We start from the raw sequence: 18,144 nt of genomic DNA, 5'->3' as shown, positions 1-18,144 counted from the left end.
AAACTGAACCCATCCGCGCCTGGGCCCAAACCCCAACAGCCTGCAGGACCGAAATAACCTAACCTCCAGCTGTCGGGGGGAGGAGGCCCACCCAGACGGTCTCAGGAGCCCAGAGTAGGGGTGGGGAGACTTGACCCGAACCGCACAGAGACCCCAGCATCAGGCCCCACCCCGGGGCCCTGGGCTATCGCTTGGGCAGGCTGGGCTGGAGGGACCCCCAGATCTGCAGAGCCTCTCGCACCCAGAAATAACATCCCTTATCAGCATGATAGCAGCCTTGCGAACCAGAGCCGGGCCTCCCTTCTGACATGCGCTGGCTCCACGGGCCTGTGGGCACAGGGTTGCTGGCCGTACCTCACTGCCGAGGGGCACTTCCGGAGGCCTCTCCCGGCCCAGCTCCCGGGGGGCCAGAAGCCCCCAGCAGGAGGCCAGTGCACATGCTCACCTTAACAGGTATGTCCCACCGTTGAGTGGACCCTCCTTCATCCTCCAAACACACACAGTGCTCTCCATGCCCCAGAGCATCGCCGGGTGTGGCCCCCAAACAAGAGTAAATAAATGGGGGCTGGAGCAATAGCACAGCAGGTAGGGCGCTTGCCTTGCACACAGCCAACAGGGGTTCGATTCCCAGCATCCCATATGGTTCCCTGAGCACCGCCAGGAGTAATTCCTGAGTGCAGAGCCAGGAGGAACCCCTGAGCATTGCCAGATGTGATCCAACCCCCCCCCCAAAAAAACAAAGATGGAATGGGGGTTGGCTGCCCACAGAGCAGGCGCTGTGCCCGCTGCTCATCTCTCCTGTCCCTTACTGAATTTTTTTTTCTTTTTGGGTCACACCTGGCGATGCTCAGGGGTTACGTCTGGCTCATGCACTCAGGAATTACTCCTAGCGGTGCTTGAGGGGACCATAGAGTATGCCAGGGATCGAACCTGGGTCAGCCGCAAGCAAGGCAAACGCCCTCCTTACTGGACTATCGCTCCATTTTGTTGGCAGGAACCCCAAGTTCCCTCACTGGCACCACGTGGTCCCCTGAGCATCCCTGGCCCCACATTTGGTTTAACCCCCTGGCACTGTTTGGGATTCCCGATGCTTTCTGAACAAGCATAACCTGCATTTTCATTTTGCACCTGGGACCTACAAGTCATGTGCCCAGTTCTGGTCCTCAGATAAGGCCGTTCTGGGGACAGGGACTGGGAAGGAAACTGAGGGTTCAAAGCACCATCCGAGGTTACACACATCTCAGTCAGTGACCCACCTGCTCTGAGCTAGAGGTCCCAAGTGCTCTGTGTGTGTGCGCACGCATGCGCATGCATGTGTATGTGCATGTGTATGCATGTGTGCATATGCACACACATGTGCCTGGGTGTGTGCACACACACACGTGTGTGTGCGTGCGCGCGTGTGTGTGCCCTGTGGTCCTGCCCTTCTCACCTCCTTCTCAGCTAGGTGAGAACTGAGGAGCATGGAGGTGAACTCGGTCAGTGGGGCAGCAGATGAGCGCCGTTGCCAGTAGGTGGCGCTCGACGCAAACAGTGCCGGGCCGAGCTTTCAGCAGGACTCAGGCGCCAAGCCCAGAGCATCCAGCACCTCGGGAGCACAGCCGAAACCCAGCGAGCACCACAACCAAGCCTGTGCCACTTCCGGCTACTGCAGCAGCTGCTGAGGGCAGGGGGACATAGAACCAAATGCATTAAAAAGAAGAGGGCTGGAGCGATAGCACAGCGGGTAGGGCGTTTGCCTTGCACGCGGCCGACCCGGGTTGGATCCCCAACATCCCATGTGATTCCTTGAGCACCACCAGGGGTAATTCCTGAGTGCAGAGCCAGGAGTAACCCCTGTGCATCGTTGGGTGTGACCCCAAGAAAAAAAAAGAAAAAGAAAAGAAGAACCTCTAAAGAGAAAGGCTTGGAAGAGGATTTATTTTTTTCAGAATTTTAATGCTTTTTTTAGGTTATATTTGACGTTTCTGTAGAGAAAGTTTACAAATAAGATCACACAGTAGAAGGCCGGAGAGATGGTCCCAAGGTTGGAGCACAGATCTTGCATGCACCAGGCCCCAGGTTCGATCCCAGGTACGCATGCAACCCCCAGCATCCCCAGGTGTGACCCTGATGGCCCTCATCAGGTCCACGCAGCAGGGCTGAATATCACTAACGATGACCCCCAGGACCCCTGAGCACTGCTAGGGAGGGACTCCCCCCAGATAAAAAGATCATGCTGCATAAACAGTCGGCTAACTTGTATTTATATATTTTAGATTAGCAGAGGCCCACCCCATCCCTTTGAGTGGGCACATATTATTTCATTAAACTGTTGAACTTTAACGTAGAAAATTCTACTAATAAACACTCAGAGATTTTCCCAAATTTTTATTACTAGAAATAGTACTTGTTTGTAGGCATTGGGGCCATCCCCAGTGGGGTCACCAGTATGAGGCAAGCGCCTCACCCCCTGTATTAGCTCTGGCCCCTAAATCATAGCTTTTCTTTCTCTGTTTTGTTTCTTGTATTCACACATGGCAGTGACCAGGGTTTACTCCTGGGCCTGTGCTCAGGGATCACTCCTGGAAGGAATGGGGACCATATATGGGATGCTGGGCATAGAAGCCAGGTTGGTTACACTTAAGGTAACACCTGCTGTATTATCTCTCCAGCCCTCTTTTTTCTTCTTCTATTATTACTATTATATTATTATTATTAATTTTGGCCACAGCCAGTGGTCCTCAGAGTTTACCCCTGGTTCTGTGCTCAAGAGTGACTCCTGACGGTGCTTGGGGGATCCTCAGCAGCGCTGAGGGTGGAACCTAGGACCAGGCCCAAGACAGGCAAGTACCGTATTTCCTATACTACCTCACCGGTCCAGAGAAACGTTTTTAACCATGTTAAAACAGAAACCCAGCAAGGGGACCAGGTGGTGTCAGGGAATCAAACGCGGGTCTCTCTGGCATGCAAGGCTTGTGTTTGGCTCTTTGAGGAACGTTATCTTAGTGACGGGAAGCCTTAGCCACCTTGAGGGCGGGTTTACGTGATCAGATGGTTGAGAGGCTGCCGAATTTCCTTAGCTTTTCCTCTGGGGGGACTACCTAGCTCCCAATAACTCCTCCAAGCCGACCCCATTCGCCAGGAATTGAACCATTTCTCCAGCCCTGAGTGCTACTGGTGACCCTAAAACAAAAATCTAGAACAAACACTTGCAGGGGCCGGAGTGATAGTCCAGCGGGCAGGGCATTTGCCTTGCACATGGCCGACTCGAGTTCGACCCCCGGCATCCCATAGGATCCCTGGAGCACCGTTAGGAGTCTTTTTTTTCTTTTTGGGTCACACCTGGCCATGCACAGGGGTCACTCCTGGCTCATGCACTCAGGAATTACCCCTGGCGGTGCTCAGGGGACCCTATGGGATGCTGGGATTCGAACCCGGGTCGGCCGCGTGCAAGGCAAACGCCCTACCCGCTGTGCTATCACTCCAGTCCCAGGAGTCGTTTCTGAGTGGAGAGCCAGGAGGGACCCTTGAGCATCTCCGGGTGTGACCCGAAAAGCAAAGAAAAAACCAAAATACTCGCAAGTTTACCAGCACAGAAGCTGGTCAGCAGAGCGGGGGAGGGGGGTGATGGCAGCTAACCCGCCCAGACCCCTCTCCGCCTCATTTCTGGGCCCTGAAGGCGGCCAGCCCGGCGAACCCCTGCGCGGTCTAGCATCATCCCAGCGGGACCGCACCTGGGCTGACCCGGAAGCAGTCGCGGCGCCGGCGGCCGCGTCCCCGGTTGCCAGGGCGCCGCCCCGGAAGTAGGGCGCGGCCGGGCCGGGGGCTGGAGGCGGGGCCGGCGCTCCCACTGCTGCTCGGGGCCCGCAGGTGAGGCCGCGGCCGCGGTGACCCGGGAGGCTGTGGGGCGGGTGCGCATGCGCGGGCGGGGTTGCGGCCCCGGGCGCTGCCGCTGCCGCAGCTGCTGCTGGCCGGCCCCCCCCCCCCCCCTCGGGAAGCCTGTGCGGACCCCCGGGTCCCGCTTTCCGCCCCCGAGCGCCGCGGCTGACCTTCTGCCGTCATTGTCTTCTCCTCGCCTCTCCCAGGATCGCGCGGTGCCAGGGCCGCCCCCCGCCTTGGCACTCGGCCCCGCTCCTGCTGGCATCCTTTGCACGGTGCCCGCAGCTCCGGGCAGCAGCCTGGACACTTGTGTTTCCCGCCCCGCTCGCCTCAGTAAGGGCTGGGTGGGGCAGCTCGGTGCCGGCGGGGGCCGTCGCAGGGGGCCGTCTGCGGGGTGGGGTGGGGCGTCTGCGATGCCAACCTGGGTGCAGGGGCGGGAGCGGGGCGTCCTGCCCCAGAGAGGAGGGGCCCTGGAGCACTGCTCGGAGAGCCCTCCGGGCTATTGCCTGTTTAACGATGGCCCATTCCGCCCCACCCCCGAAATATCTGGAAAATGATCCAGTTGCCCTCGGGTCTGGCCCGGCTGCCTGTATCGAAACTGGACTCAGGGTCCGGCTAAGGCCAGTTGGCGCTTCAGCCCCTGGACGGGTCTCCTGGCTTTTGTCTGCGCGTTATTAGGACCCTCGGAGGTGGGAGCCTCTTGGCAGGGTTCTGCTCTCCGGGTGGCGGGCAGAGATGGTCCCCACGTGCTCCTGGCTCTTTGATGACGGCTGCACGCAGACTTTGGAAGCCGTGAGAGTTGTCGGGACCGTTGAGACGGTGGCTGCTGGCACTGCGTGCCCCTTGGACTGTGTCGAGGGCAGCTGGCCCCCCGGAGCCAAGTGCCAGGGCTAGACGGAAACTCTTCACCCTTGAGCACGCCTGAGAATCCCCGAGGGGTCCAGGCGTCGGCTCTGCGTGTGACCGACCCGGTTCTGTCCCAGTTCGGTCCCTGGTACCGCATGGTTTCGCACAGCCGGCCCGGAATCCCTGGGAGGGGCTGAATCCTTCCTTGCATGCGGCTCCCTGGGTTCATTCCCCAGCACCCCATATGGTCCCGAGCACTGTCAGGAGGTGACCCCTGAGCACTGCCAGATATGACCCCCCAAAAAACCCAAAATCTCCAGGACGCCTCTGAGAACTGCTTGCAAACCATTCTCCGCCCCCCCCCCCCCAAAGAATCCTCTTCACACTGTGATGAGATTCCTGGGCCCCTCCAGAGACCCGGTAGGGCAGGGTGCCCCCTTTTTGCCAAGCTCTGCACTGCACTGCACTTGCCCCAGTGGGGAGGGTTGACATTGAGATGGGGGCCTTCCTGGAGGAGGTGGCCACCTTGGGACAGGATGCAACTGGGTGGGTGTGAGCAGCAGCGGCGGGGGGGGGGTGCTGCACATGGCTGGGGGGACCCCAAGAGAGGAGATGTGGGGGTCCACACCCTGTAGCGCTGGCCTGGCCCCGTGGGCTGTGGCTTTTGTCCTCAAGGCCATGACAAGGCATGTCGGGTCTGTGGCCAGAGAGGCGGTGACAGTGAGGTGAGGGGGGATCGAGAGACGCATCGGGCTGCTCCGGTCCTCCCAGAGAGCGGGGAGAGACACGGGCGGGTCTGGAAACTTCTAGAGTCTTCCGGGCCTTGCAGCGTGTGCACTGCCTCTTGCCTCCCCGATACTGAGCCGCGGCACTGGCACAGGAACTGGGACCCAGGCTCCGGGCCCGGGGAAGGTGCCCAGGGTCGTGGCTGGGGAAATTCCAGAAGCTTCTGGCCGTGTGCTGCCTTAGGGATTGGGTCTTGTTTCTCATTGGCCGTGATCAGGCCCGCAGTGCTCAGGGGGCCACGGGGGTGCTGCTCGGCAGAGCTCGGGTCCAACTCTTGGCCTCCTGCGTGCCCATCGCTGGGCTGGGAAGTGGCCCTGAGCCGGCCGGGCGCGTCTGGGGGGGTGCCTGGACAGCACGGGGGCTGCTGCATGGGGCCAGCGGCTCCTGCCAGCCACACCATCCTGGTTTTCATCACAGTCACAGAACCTCCGAGACGAGGCCAGGCCCGGGGTCCTTCCAGACTGACCGGCCAGCGCCCGGCCCCCCGCCCCCGCCCTGCTGTTTTCTTGCATTAGCACCTGGGGAGTGGGGCAGCGAAGCCGCGGCTGGACGCCCCCCTGGTTCCAGAGCACCTATGGTAGGTCCAGCCGGGGCTGCCCCCGGGGGCCACCTATCCCCTGGGGTTGGTGCCCAGGGTAGGGGCAGCCTCACTGGCTCCCTTCTGACGCCCCGGAAGCACTCCCTGGCTGTTACCCCGGGGCAGCAGGACGTGCCCGCACGCTGTGTGGCCTTCGTGGGGGTGGTCAGAGCTGATGGCAGACGGGGGCTGGCTCCAGGTCTCCCGGTGAGACCCCTCCTGTGCGGGCGATTCCATCCCCCACCCCCAAAATAGGAGCCTTGCCCTGGGGTCTCGGGGCAGAAGAGAGCAGCCCCCCACCCCGGCAGCAGCCAGAGGCTGTGGGGGGTCATGTTGGCTGGGGGGCGGGCGGGCAGGTTGGCCCTGGTCACTGTCTCTGCTCAGTGGGGTGGGGGCTAGAGCAGGAACTTTTGGGGGTGCACAGTTCAAACATGACACCTTCCCAGGAAAGCAGCTTCCCTGGAGACTGGCCGTGTGCAGAGGGGGGCCTGGGGGGAGTCGGGGCAGGAGGGAGGGTCCGCTGCACTTTCCAGGTTTCAGTCTGGGACAACCAGAGGGGCCTGTCCCTCCCCCTCCCCCCCACTGCGGAGGTGACAAGCTGGGTGCCTCGAAGCATCGCCCGGGGTCCCCCAGGCCCACGGTCCCCCCTGGGGGCGGCGCTCAGTGAGGGCTCTCCTCCAGGGTCATGGCCGGGAAGGTCAAGTGGGTGACGGACATCGAGAAGTCGGTGCTGATCAACAACTTTGAGAAGAGGGGCTGGGTGCAGGTGACGGAGAACGAGGACTGGAACTTCTACTGGTGAGCGCAGGGCCCTGCGGGGAGGGCTGGGAGATTGGGGGCGCGGCAGGAGGCGGCCCCGCGCCTATGCCTTAACCCGGGGTTGGGATGCCTGTTGTGTCCCGACCCCTGGGTGAGGGTTAGTGTCCCCCCAGGTCCTGCCCCAGAGTCCTCAGCTGAGGGGCCGGAATAGGGCCCCGGTGCCTTTGTGCCTGTTTCCCTCTCTGCCAAGAGGTGTGAGCTGTGGGGGTCCCATATGGGATGCTCAGGAGTAACCCCTGAGCATCGCTGGGGGTGACCCAAAAAGCCAAAAAAGCCCCAGGATTGGAACAGTTTGTGGGGCCCGAGTGATAGTGCAGCAGGTGGAGCATGGCCTCACCCACGGCAGACCCGGGTTCGATTCCCCATGTCCCTCAAGTTCCCCTGAGCACCGCCAGGGGTGATCCCTGAGTGCAGAGCCAGGAGTCAGCCTTGAGCGCTGCTGGTGTGTGCCCCCTGCCAAGGAAAACATTTGGGGCCCTGGGGTGTGTGTGACCAGGGGTAGAGTCCAGGCCCTGGGTTCCACCCCAGCTCTGCAAAACAGACAGCCCCAAACCTTCACGGTGAGTCAGACCCGTAGAGAAAGAGAGAGGCTTGAGGCCGGAGCCATAGTACAGCGGGGAGGGCGTTTGCCTTGCATGCGGCCGACCCGGGTTCGATCCCTGACGTCCCATGGGGTCCCCCCAGCACCACCAGGAGTCGCTCCTGAGTGCAGAGTCCGGAGGGACCCCTGAGCATCGCTGGGTGTGAGTCAGAAAGAAAAGAGAGAGAGAGAGAAGCAGTATTTTGGCCTTGGCTGTGGGCTGAGACTCTGCCCAGCAAGAGACAGATGCCCCCCTCCTCCCTGAGGGCCCTGGGCCCGGACCTGGGGGCCTTCCATCACACACACTCTCACACATATGCACACGCACGTATCTGCACACGTGCACACATTGGCTTGCACACACACATATACATGCATGCACATGCACATGCATATACACATGCGTGCGTGCACACACATACACACACTACAGATGACAGACAGCAGGCAATGAGGGAAGCCTTCCTGCCAATCTGAAGTCAGGAAGCTGGTCAGAAGCGTTTGGGGGCTTGAAACCCGGGGGCACTCACTGTGGGGCACTCACCGGGGCCGGGCCCCTGGCAGGTGGTCTCTCCTGAGTAGCCCCCGGTGTGGCTCCAAACCCAAGCCCAGCAAATCCATCAGAATCGCAGGGAGGGTAGACAGCCTAGGGGTCAGGGTGCTTGGCCTGCCCTCGAGGGACCCTGTGCCATCGCTGGCCCGCCCCGCCCCGCCCTGCCCCGCTATGGGTGTCCGGGTGCCCTGGGGGCCCACGGTGCCTTCACCGGGCCGCTCTGCCGGCAGGATGAGCGTGCAGACCATCCGAAATGTGTTCAGTGTGGAGACCGGCTACCGGCTCTCGGACGACCAGATTGTCAACCACTTCCCCAACCACTACGAGCTGACGCGGAAGGACCTGATGGTCAAGAACATCAAGCGCTACCGGAAGGAGCTGGAGAAGGAGGGCAGCCCCCTGGCCGAGAAGGACGAGAACGGCAAATACCTCTACCTGGGTGTGTGGCCAACCCTCTGGGTGTTTGTTTGTTTGTTTGTTTGGCTTTATGGGATTTATTTTATTTTTGCTTTCTGGGGCCCACCCAGCTATGCTCAGGGTTACTCCTGGTGGTGCAAGGGGACCCTATGGGATGCTGGGGATCGAACCCGGGTTGGCCATGTGCAAGGCAAACGTCCTACCTGCTGTACTATCTTTCCGGCCCCCCAAGCCCTCTCAGATGTTGGCTGGAGATGCCCAGTGGTGCCGGGCGGGGTCACTGAGTGAGGAGTGGATGGTTCTTTAGAACATAGGGGTGCTCAGGATTGGGGCTCTGTTTGGGGGGACCTGCCCTAAGCTAGAAATTGCTTCAAGGCAATTCTCTGGGGACCCCCTCATGGGTTTCCCTATTGGATTGTTCCAGACCCTCTTTCCTGCCTTCCTGCCTGAACACTTCTCTGAGCCTCAGTTTCCCCAGGTGGTGCAGAGGGCTGCTTTGGTCACCAGCTCCCGGGTTGCCGGGGGAAATCAAAGACAGATTTGTTGGGGCTGGAGCGAGAGCACAGCGGGTAAGGCGTTTGCCTTGCACGCAGCCGACCCAGGTTCGATTCCCAGCATCCCATAGGGTCCCCCAAGCACTGCCAGGAGTTATTCCTCAGTGCAGAGATAGGAGTAACCCCTGAGCACCGCTGGGTGTGACCCAGAAAGCAAACCAAAACAAAAAAAAAAACAAAACAAAAAGACAGGTTTGACCGAGTGCTCGGGCCCCGGGCGTCAGGGGGTGCTGGCGGGAACCGAGCTGGGGCCGCCCTCAGACCGCGCTCATTTGCCTCCTCCTTCAGACTTCGTGCCGGTCACGTACATGCTGCCTGCCGACTACAACCTGTTCGTGGAGGAGTTCCGGAGATGCCCGTCCAGCACCTGGATCATGAAGCCGTGCGGCAAGGCCCAGGGCAAGGGCATCTTCCTCATCAACAAGCTCTCGCAGATCAAGAAGTGGTCGCGGGACAGTAAGACGTCCTCGTGCGTGGGGGGCCCCCCCGCCACCGCCGACCCCCGTGCCCCGCCCCGCGAGCCGGCAGCGCCCTGAGTGTCGGCGCCTGGCCCCGCAGGTTCATGTCGCAGTCCACGAAGGAGGCCTACGTGATCTCGCTCTACATCAGCAACCCGCTGCTCATCGGCGGCAGGAAGTTCGACCTGCGGCTCTACGTGCTGGTGTCCACCTACCGGCCCCTGCGCTGCTACATGTAAGGCCGGGCCCAAGGGTCCTCGAGCGTGGCGCCAGCACCGCGCCTCAGGCTTTCGAGAAGCGGGGCTGGGGCCGGAGCGATGGCACAGCAGGTAGGGCGTTGGCCTTGCACGCGGCCGACCCGGGTTTGATCCCTGGCATCCCATAGGGTCCCCCGAGCACCGCCGGGAGTAATTCCTGAGCGCAGAGCCAGGAGTAAGCCCTGTGCATTGCTGGGTGAGACCCAAGAAGAAAAAAAAAAAAAAAAGGCCAGGCTTGAGGCGGAAGAGATGGTCCGGGGGTGGTTTGTCTGACCACTTGAGCACCATTAGGTGTAGCCCCAAATATGAAAATAAAATGGAACTATTATTAAGATGAAAGCAGCAAAAAAATAATAAAAGGGGTCAGAGAGATAGCACAGCGGGGAGGGCACTCGCCTTGCATGCGGCTAACTCTGGATCCATCCCTGGCACCTCATATGTCCCCCTGAGCACTACAGAGAGTGATCCCTGAGCACTGATCCAGGAGTAACACCAGGAGCACTGCAGAGAGTTATCCCTGAGCACTGATCCAGGAGTAACACTTGAGCACTGTAGGGCGTTATGTGAGCCCAGAGCACTGAGCCAAGAGTAACCCCGGGGTACCACTGGGTGTGGCCCCCACAAAAAAAAAGTAAAGAGAGCTGTTTTATTTTTGTTTTTATTTTATTTATTCCTCGCCCTATAGTGCTGCTTTTAAAGGTGTAAAGCAAACCCGCCGCTCTTGTCTGTTCCTGGGGCTCCATGTGCCCTACACCCTCTAAGTCAGCCCTTCTTTTGTGGGGGGCTCTCTCTAGAGGTGCTGAGGGCCGCCTTGGCAGCGCCCGGGAGTGCTCGGGAAACGCTGGGGGTGGAACCCAGCCCCACCCTGTAGAAGCTGCTCCTTTAAGAGAAGGAGCCCAGTGCTCCCTGAGCCGCAGCTGCCCTCCTCCCCGCCCAGGTACAAGCTGGGCTTCTGCCGCTTCTGCACAGTCAAGTACACGCCCAGCACCAGCGAGCTGGACAACATGTTCGTGCACCTCACCAACGTGGCCATCCAGAAGCACGGGGTGAGCGGGCAGGGACGGCGGGCTGCGCCCAGGGCTGTCCTGGGTGGGGGGGCGGACAGGGGATGGGGGGTCTGTGTCCAGGACGGTCCTCCAGGCCAAGACGTGGGTCGGGGCAGGAAGCAGTGCCTGGGCCGGTGACCCAGACGGGGGATGGAACATTCTAGCAGAGGGATGGCCCCTGTGGCAGGAGCTGAAAGGAAGTGAGGGAGGCTCTGGCCGCCCCTCCTGTGAGTGCCCTGAGGCGTCCCCGCATCCGCCCCCAGGAGGATTACAACCACATCCACGGGGGCAAGTGGACGGTGAACAACCTGCGTCTCTACCTGGAGAGCACCCGAGGCCGCGAGGTGACCAGCAAGTTGTTCGACGAGATCCACTGGATCATCGTGCAGTCGCTGAAGGCCGTGGCGGTGGGTGCGGCCGGGCGGTGGGTGTTGCCGGTGGTGGGTGTTGCCGGGTGGTGGCTGAGGGTCGGCGGTGGGTGCGGGCTGAGCAGTGGGTGGCGTTGGCAGTCAGGCACTGGGGGCGAGGTGCAGTGCTCAGGTCGGAGCGGACACTTTTGTCTAACGCAGCTTTGGCGGGGGTTGCTCAGTAGCCACGGCCCCCGGCCCCTTGCATGCCCTCAGCTCTTCTGGCCCGACACGGAGTGTTTTGCACTCAGTGGGCTCCGAGGAGGGGCCTTTGGGGTCTTTGTCTTGATCTACTTATGTTTGCATTTCCCTGACTTTTGGCCACTTAACCAGTGGGGCCCTGACCAGTGGGGCCACCCTGGTGGTGCCGGGGGGAGGGACACACAGTGCCCGGCCGAGGCCCCGTCTGCCGTCCGGCCCGTTGTGGGGAGACGGCCCCCCCACCCCGGTTAACCGCAGGCCTCCACTGGGCGAGCCGGTCCCAGGGGCAGTGCCGCTGGCGGGGCCCACGCGAAGGGGGGTCGAGGAGGGCTGCTCGGGTTATGCCGCAGCCGTAAGGTGGGGCTGTCCCCGGCTGTCCCCGTCCATGACCCGCCCCCGCCCGCAGCCGGTGATGAACAACGACAAGCACTGCTTCGAGTGCTACGGCTACGACATCATCATCGACGACAGGCTCAAGCCCTGGCTCATCGAGGTAACGCCGGCCTCGTGTTCCGGGGGGCTCGGGCTGTGTGGCCTCGGGCCCCCGGGGGTCCTGACCAGCCATGCCTGCTCACCCAGGCGGGGCCAGGCGGCCAGGGCACCCCTGGGGCCCCACCTGAGCCCCCTGAGCCTGGCGGCTGTGCCCTCTGCGACCCCGCTGGGCCCCGCCCTGCTGTGCCCAGCCCCGACTGGGGGTCCCCGGGTGCTGGCGGGGGCCAGGACCACACCTGCCAACGGCTCTCTGCCTTCTCCTCTCGAGGTCAACGCGTCCCCCTCGCTCACCTCTAGCACCGCCAACGACCGGATCCTCAAGTACAACCTCATCAACGACACCCTCAACATCGCTGTCCCCAACGGCGAGATCCCTGACTGCAAGTGGAACAAGTCGCCCCCCAGGGAAGCGCTCGGCAACTATGAGATCCTGTGAGTCTCGGGGCTGTGTGTATGCATGTGTGTGTGTGTGTGCGCGCCTGCGTGTGTGTCTGTGTGCGTGCGGCCTGTGTGCATGTATCTATGTGTGTGTGTGCCTGCGTGTGTGTGTCTCTGTGTGTGTGTGTCTGTGTGCATGTGTCTGTTTGCATGCCTGGTGTGTGTGTCTGCATGTGTGAGTGCCTGTGTGTCTACATGCATGTGTCTGTGTGTGTGCATGCCTGTGTGAGTGTGCTTGTGTGTGTATCTATATGCATGTGTATCTAAGTGCCTACATGCATGTGAGTGCATGTGTGTGTGTGTGTGAGTCCTGCCTGTGTGTGCATGCGAGCATGTCTGTGTGAGTGCCTGCATGTGTGTTTGTGCGTGTGTGTCTGTGTGAGTGCCTGCATGTGTGTGTGTGCATGTGTGTTTGCGTGTGTATCTGTTTGAGTCCTGCATGTGTGTGTGTGCATCCATGTCTGAGTGCCTGCATGTATGTGTGTGCATGTCTGTGTGAGTCCTACGTGTGTGTGTGCCTGTGTATCTGAGTGCCTGCATGTGTGTGTGTGTGTGTGTGTCTGAGTGCCTGTTTGTGTGTGCGTCAGACTCTCAGCAGGGGCAGTAACAGTGGAAAGCTGGAGGCCCTGAGTCCGACCCCCACTGCTCCGTGGCCCCAGAGCACTGCTGGGACTCAGCGGCACCCTGTTGCCCACCCAGCCCTAAATTCTCAAGCCTGTACCACTGGGCAGAGCATAGCCTTGCACGGCCACTGGTGCCACTGGAGGGGCCACCTCCAAATTCCATTTATCACAGAGATAGTTCGGTGGGGAAGGTGCTTGCCTTGCACGCGGCTGACCCGGGCTCGATCCCTGGCATCCCATATGGTCCCCCAAGCACTACCAGAAGTAATTCCTGAGCGCAGAGGCAGGAGTAACCAAGCCCTGAGCATCACCGGGTATGACCCCGAAACAAAACAAACCAAATCTCTCCCTCTGGTGAGAGCACAGTGGGTAGGGCGCTTGCCTTGTACGAAGCTGACCTGGGTTTGATCCCCAGCACTCTATATGGTTCCCTGGACCCCGCTAGGAGATAGCTCTGAGCTCAGAGCCAGGAGTCAGCCCTGAGCACTGCCAGGTGTGGCCCAGAAACAAAAACAAAAAATAAAATAAGGGGCTGGGGCGATGGTACAGCAGGGAGGGTGCTAGCCTTGCACACAGCCAACCCGGGTTCAACCCCCAGCATCTCCTTGGGAACCACTAGGAGTGATTCCTGAGTACAGAGCCAGGAGTCACCCTGGGCTTTGCTAGGTGTGGCCCAAATGCCCTCTCCTCCAATTTTTTTTTTTTTAAATAAAAAACACCTCAAGAAAGAAGTCCAGGGGTTGGAGTGATAGCACAGCGGGAAAGGCGTTTGCCTTGCACGCGGCTGACCCGGGTTAGATCCCCAGTATCCCATAGGGTTCCCTGAGCATCGTCAGGGGTAATTCCTGAGTGCAAAGCCAGGAGTAACCCCTGTGCATCTCTGGATGTGACCCAAAAAGCAGACAAAAAAAAAAGAAGTCCCTCTGCCCGCCAGCCAAGGACATCTGAAAAGGGTTAAATTAAATAAGCATTTGATTCAACAGTGTCAGCAAATGAAGGAAGAGAAGCTTCCAGCTGCAGGCCTGGAAGGGGGGAACAGCACCACTGCAGAAAGCCTAGAAACTTCGACTGATTCGGCCCCTCCCGCTGCCTTTTGTTAGAGATCAGTGGTGGGGTGGGGGGAAAAGAGTTAGGGTGCTCTCTGTTTGGGGGTGACTCCCGGCAGTGCTCTGTGGACCCAGGGGTGCGGGGATCGAACCTGGGTCTCTCACATACGAAGCGGCACTCAGCCCTTTCATCCACCTTCCCCGCCTAGGACCGGCCACCTTGGGCCCAGCCTGAAACCACTGCACAGCGTGGGCCTCTCCCGGGCGGGACTCCGGGCAAGGATCATGACCCTCGGGCACTGAGGGGCAGCCCCCAGCCCCAGCCTGGTGCCCACTGCAGTGGCCTGAATGGACAGTGCCAGGGGGAGGCTGGGCTGGCCACAGATTTCATCCGGGGAGATCGGACATGCGCCGCAGCCCTGGTGGCGTTTGGCGGGCACCGGCCCGGGAAGGGGGCAAGGGCCCTGACACGCCCTCTCTCCCCAGGTACGACGAGGAGCTGGCACAGGGCGACGGGGCTGAGCGGGAGCTGCGGGGCCGGCAGGCACCAGCGCTGGGCCCCAGGGGGGTCCGCTCTCGAGACTCGGGGAGAGCTGTCCTGACCTGGAAGTGAAGGAGAGCCGGCCACGCCGGACTCCAGCCCCGAGCAACCCCCCACGTCTACACCCTACGAGGAGTCGCCTATTTTGGAATTTCCGTTTTTTTCTAGAGTCTCTGTTTTCCCTCCCCTAAGCCTGTCCGTAAATAAAGGTGTGACTGGGGTCGGCTCTTCCCCACGCCCCTCAATCCTTCACAGCGCGGAACTCTGAGGCTGGACCTGGAGATGACCTGGAGGCCGCGGGCAGCGCTCAGGCCCCCAAGGACAGCCCCCATCCCCGCTTCAGACACCCCCACACATCACGGTTGTCCTGGGGCTGCAGAGCTGAGCCCCTCCCCCCGAGGCCCCCCCTGAAATGTCCGGATGACTCATAGCTCCAGGAGACAGTGTGTCTTGTGTACTGCGGGCCTATCATGGTGGACACACCCAGAAACGGCTCTCCAGAAGGCATGTGGGGGGCTGGAGCGATAGCACAGCGGGTAGGGCGTTTGCCTTGCACGCGGTCAACCCGGGTTCAATTCCCAGCATCCCATAGGGTCCCCTGAGCACCGCCAGGAGTGATTTCTGAGTGCAGAGCCAGGAGTAAACTCTGTCATCGCCAGGTGTGACCCAAAAAGCAAAAAAAAAATAAAAAACAGAAGGCACATGGGGGGAAGGTGAGCCCCAATTCCAGAGTCTGGGGACTCGATGGAGGCTTTGAGGAGGAATCGTGACTTCAGTGATCAGGGAGACCCCCCCAGCTACGCCCAGCAATGGAGGGATGGAACCTTCCTTGCCCCTCTGCTACTGGCCTGGACCCGAGCCCAGTCACGGGGGATCAGAACTAAAGTTTATCCCTGAATAAGGGGATAGAGGGATCGTCTGGTCTGGGGAATTCTGTGCCAAGACCAAACCAGATTCTTTTCATTTGTGCGGCTGGGGCCAGGGCCCAGGATCTCCTGGTTCGAGATCGGGCTCTGCCGTCACTGTCCCTTCCGGCCACTATTGTCCCTCCTACAGTGAGGCCTGGAGTCCCGTTCCAACCTCAATTCTGATCTCATCTCCCACGGCTTCATGTCTCTAGCACGGGATGCTTAGTTGAGGGCACCTTGTCCTCACAGGCCTGTGTCCAGGTGCTCTCAGGAGACACATTTCTTCGGTAAGGATCTGAATGAGGTTTCCTGGGGGGCATCTGGCAGTTCAGTGGTGCCCAGAGGGCCAGTCTGGGTGATGCTGGCCAGCAGGACTTACAGGCCCTGCAATGTGCTTTTCGGGCGCTCACGGCCTGGAGCCATCAGCACCAGGATGGTGGTGTTCAGGACCACCAGTCGGGGGGGGCTCAGGGATGGAACTCGGGGTCTCCGGATGCCTGCCATGTGCTCCTTTGGGCCACCTCCCGGCCTCAGTGACGGATTTCTGGTTCCTCATGTTTGGGTAACGGCCACCCCACTTCCTTGGGTGCACGTGGGTGATTGAGACACGCAGAGCAGCACGGTGGGGACCCACTGGCATCCCTGTCTCTTGAGTCCATCAGGGAGGGAGGAGGCTGGCAGGGGCTCAGGGTGCCGGGGACGGGAGGGTGGTACAAATGGTGTCTCGCTGGGGCCCTGTCATCACTGTGATCTGTCACCACTCTGCTCTCGGTCAGCAGCACTTGTGCTGTCCCCCAAAGGACTTGTCTCCTTGGCCTCTGGGATGAGCTGGTCACCCGGTCACTGCTGTCTCCTCACCTAGGAGGGGGTGACATGGCTGGTGCCTCACCTCCCCCTTTCTGCCTGTTTCGCTTCTCAGGACCTGTGAGAGGGGCAAGGCCTTGGGCTGGGGGTGAGGCAGGAGGGGGCGGGTGCGTTGTTCCGTGAGGGCTGTGTGCACCCCACTCACCCGTCAAACATGCACCCCTTGGCCGTGGCCTGCCCGGGACTCCCACAGGGAGCGAGCATGAGGGGTCTGCGTCTGCTCCGGCCCGTGTCCTTTGTTCTTCTTCTCTTTTGGGGGACACGGCCCCCACCAGCAGGGCAGCCCCCCCCTGCCGTCTACCCACCTCCCGACAGCCTCTTCCCCGACACCCAACATCCTCCCACCTGAGTCCCCAGTGTGCAAGCTGACCCGTCCGATCCGGCCCGCCCACAGACCCGCCTGTCCAATCCCCTCCCTTAGGCCCCGCCTACAGTCCCTCACCCAATCCTGCCAGCCCTCATCCGTCTTCAGTCCTTACCACCCAATCCTGCCTCGCTCTCGAGACCCGCCTACAGTCCCTCAGCCAATCCCGCTCATCCTCATGACCCATCTTCAGTCCTTACCACCCAATCCCGCCTCGCTCTCGAGACCCGCCTACAGTCCCTCAGCCAATCTTGCCTCTCTCTCAAGACCCACCTAGAGTCTCACCCAATCCCGCTTCTCCTCAGAATTCTCCTTTAGCCTTTCCCACCCAATCCCGCCTTGTTCTCGAGACCCGCCTACAGCCGCTTACCCAATCCCGCTCATCCTCATGACCCGTCTTCAGCCCTTCCCACCCAATCCCGTCTCGCTCTCGAGACCCGCCTACAGTCCCTCAGCCAACCCTGCCTCACTCTCGAGACCCGCCTATAGCCGCTCACCCAATCCCGCTCACCCTCAGGACCCGCCCTTAGTTTTTCCCACCCAATCCCGCTCTGCCTTCTGGAGGGCGCTGTCTGGCACGTGGTCTTTTCCTCTGACCAGTGACCACTAAGGCACCTGGAGAAGGCCCGAGAGGCCCTTTGTCCCTGCTGTGTCACCTGGCCCTAAGGGCTCCAACCAGGGGAGCGGTCCTCCGTGCTGCCGCCCGCATTTGGTGTCCCTACTTCAGACTGACCATCGGCCTCTGGGGCTCCCGGGAGGCAGTGCCCTGGCCAGCTCACCTGCTCCAGTGCCTGCACCCGTCACAGGGATCCCGCAATGTCCTTGTAGCCGACCTGGGTGCCCGTGGAGCGCCCTCAGAGCACCCCCAGACTCTTCAGGAGCCCACCTGGTTTCCTGCCACTCTGCTTTGGAAATCGAGGTATTTGTTTCTGTCCTTTCAGACTCGTCCCCGCCTAGACCTTTATCTCACGAGCGTCCTCGGGGCCAGAGGTGGCCGCACGCTTCCCTGGCAGGAGGCCCAGGTTTAAGGTCAGCCAGCACGACGCTTTCCCCAAGCCCAGCCAGGAGTGACCTCTGAGCACTCGCGTGGTTCCCGAACACCAGTGGGCATGGTCCTCCCCCACAAACAAACAAACAAACAAGCAAACAAACCAAAACGGGGGGCCGGAGCGATAGCACAGAGGGGAGGGCGTTTGCCTTGCACGCAGCGGACTCGGGTTCGAAGCCCGGCATCCCATAGGGTCCCCCAAGCACCGCCAGGAGAATTCTTGAGTGCAGAGCCAGGAGTAAGCCCTGAGCATCAATGGGTGTGACCCAAAAAAGCAAAAAAAAAAAAAAAAAAAAAAAAGAACAAACAAACAAAATAAACTCTGTTTCGGGGCTGGAGCGATAGCACAGCGGGGAGGGCGTTTGCCTTGCACGCGGCCGACCCGGGTTCGATCCCCGGCATCCCATATAGTCCCCCAAGCACTGCCAGGAGTAATTCCTGAGTGCAGAGCCAGGAAT

The 18,144-nt window shown here is 60.7% G+C and overlaps 1 protein-coding gene across 3 annotated transcripts; it reads left to right on the top strand.

Moving 5' to 3' along the window:
- The first annotated feature begins 3,715 nt into the window (after positions 1-3,715).
- Positions 3,716-14,733, top strand: TTLL1 (TTL family tubulin polyglutamylase complex subunit L1). Of its 3 annotated transcripts, none has more exons than XM_055143438.1 (11): positions 3,716-3,852; positions 5,911-6,070; positions 6,752-6,868; positions 8,253-8,461; positions 9,282-9,462; positions 9,552-9,686; positions 10,646-10,754; positions 11,018-11,161; positions 11,769-11,855; positions 12,123-12,286; positions 14,448-14,733. In XM_055143438.1, the coding sequence occupies exons 3-11, from the start codon at positions 6,756-6,758 to the stop codon at positions 14,572-14,574; spliced, it is 1,269 nt and encodes a 422-aa protein (XP_054999413.1). In that variant the 5' UTR covers positions 3,716-3,852; positions 5,911-6,070; positions 6,752-6,755; the 3' UTR covers positions 14,575-14,733. The 3 variants fall into 3 exon arrangements, with proteins under 3 accessions (XP_054999413.1, XP_054999414.1, XP_054999412.1); XM_055143437.1 differs by lacking the exon at positions 3,716-3,852 and adding an exon at positions 4,068-4,194; XM_055143439.1 differs by lacking the exon at positions 5,911-6,070 and having other exon boundaries at positions 3,811-3,852.
- Positions 14,734-18,144: the final 3,411 nt, after the last annotated feature.

Source organism: Sorex araneus, chromosome 6, assembly GCF_027595985.1.
Source record: "Sorex araneus isolate mSorAra2 chromosome 6, mSorAra2.pri, whole genome shotgun sequence".
Taxonomy (NCBI): domain Eukaryota; kingdom Metazoa; phylum Chordata; class Mammalia; order Eulipotyphla; family Soricidae; genus Sorex; species Sorex araneus.
Note: the sequence above shows the minus strand (reverse complement) of the source record. Positions and strands in the feature narration are given on the sequence as shown.

Bases quoted from the DNA above. Each gene is read 5' to 3' on its own strand.
- TTLL1 (XM_055143438.1), top strand. From the start codon at position 6,756: ATGGCCGGGAAGGTCAAGTGGGTGACGGACATCGAGAAGTCGGTGCTG. The intron at 9,463-9,551 runs GTGCGTGGGGGG...CTGGCCCCGCAG, and splicing joins CGGGACAGTAAGACGTCCTC to GTTCATGTCGCAGTCCACGA. The intron at 12,287-14,447 runs GTGAGTCTCGGG...CTCTCTCCCCAG, and splicing joins CTCGGCAACTATGAGATCCT to GTACGACGAGGAGCTGGCAC.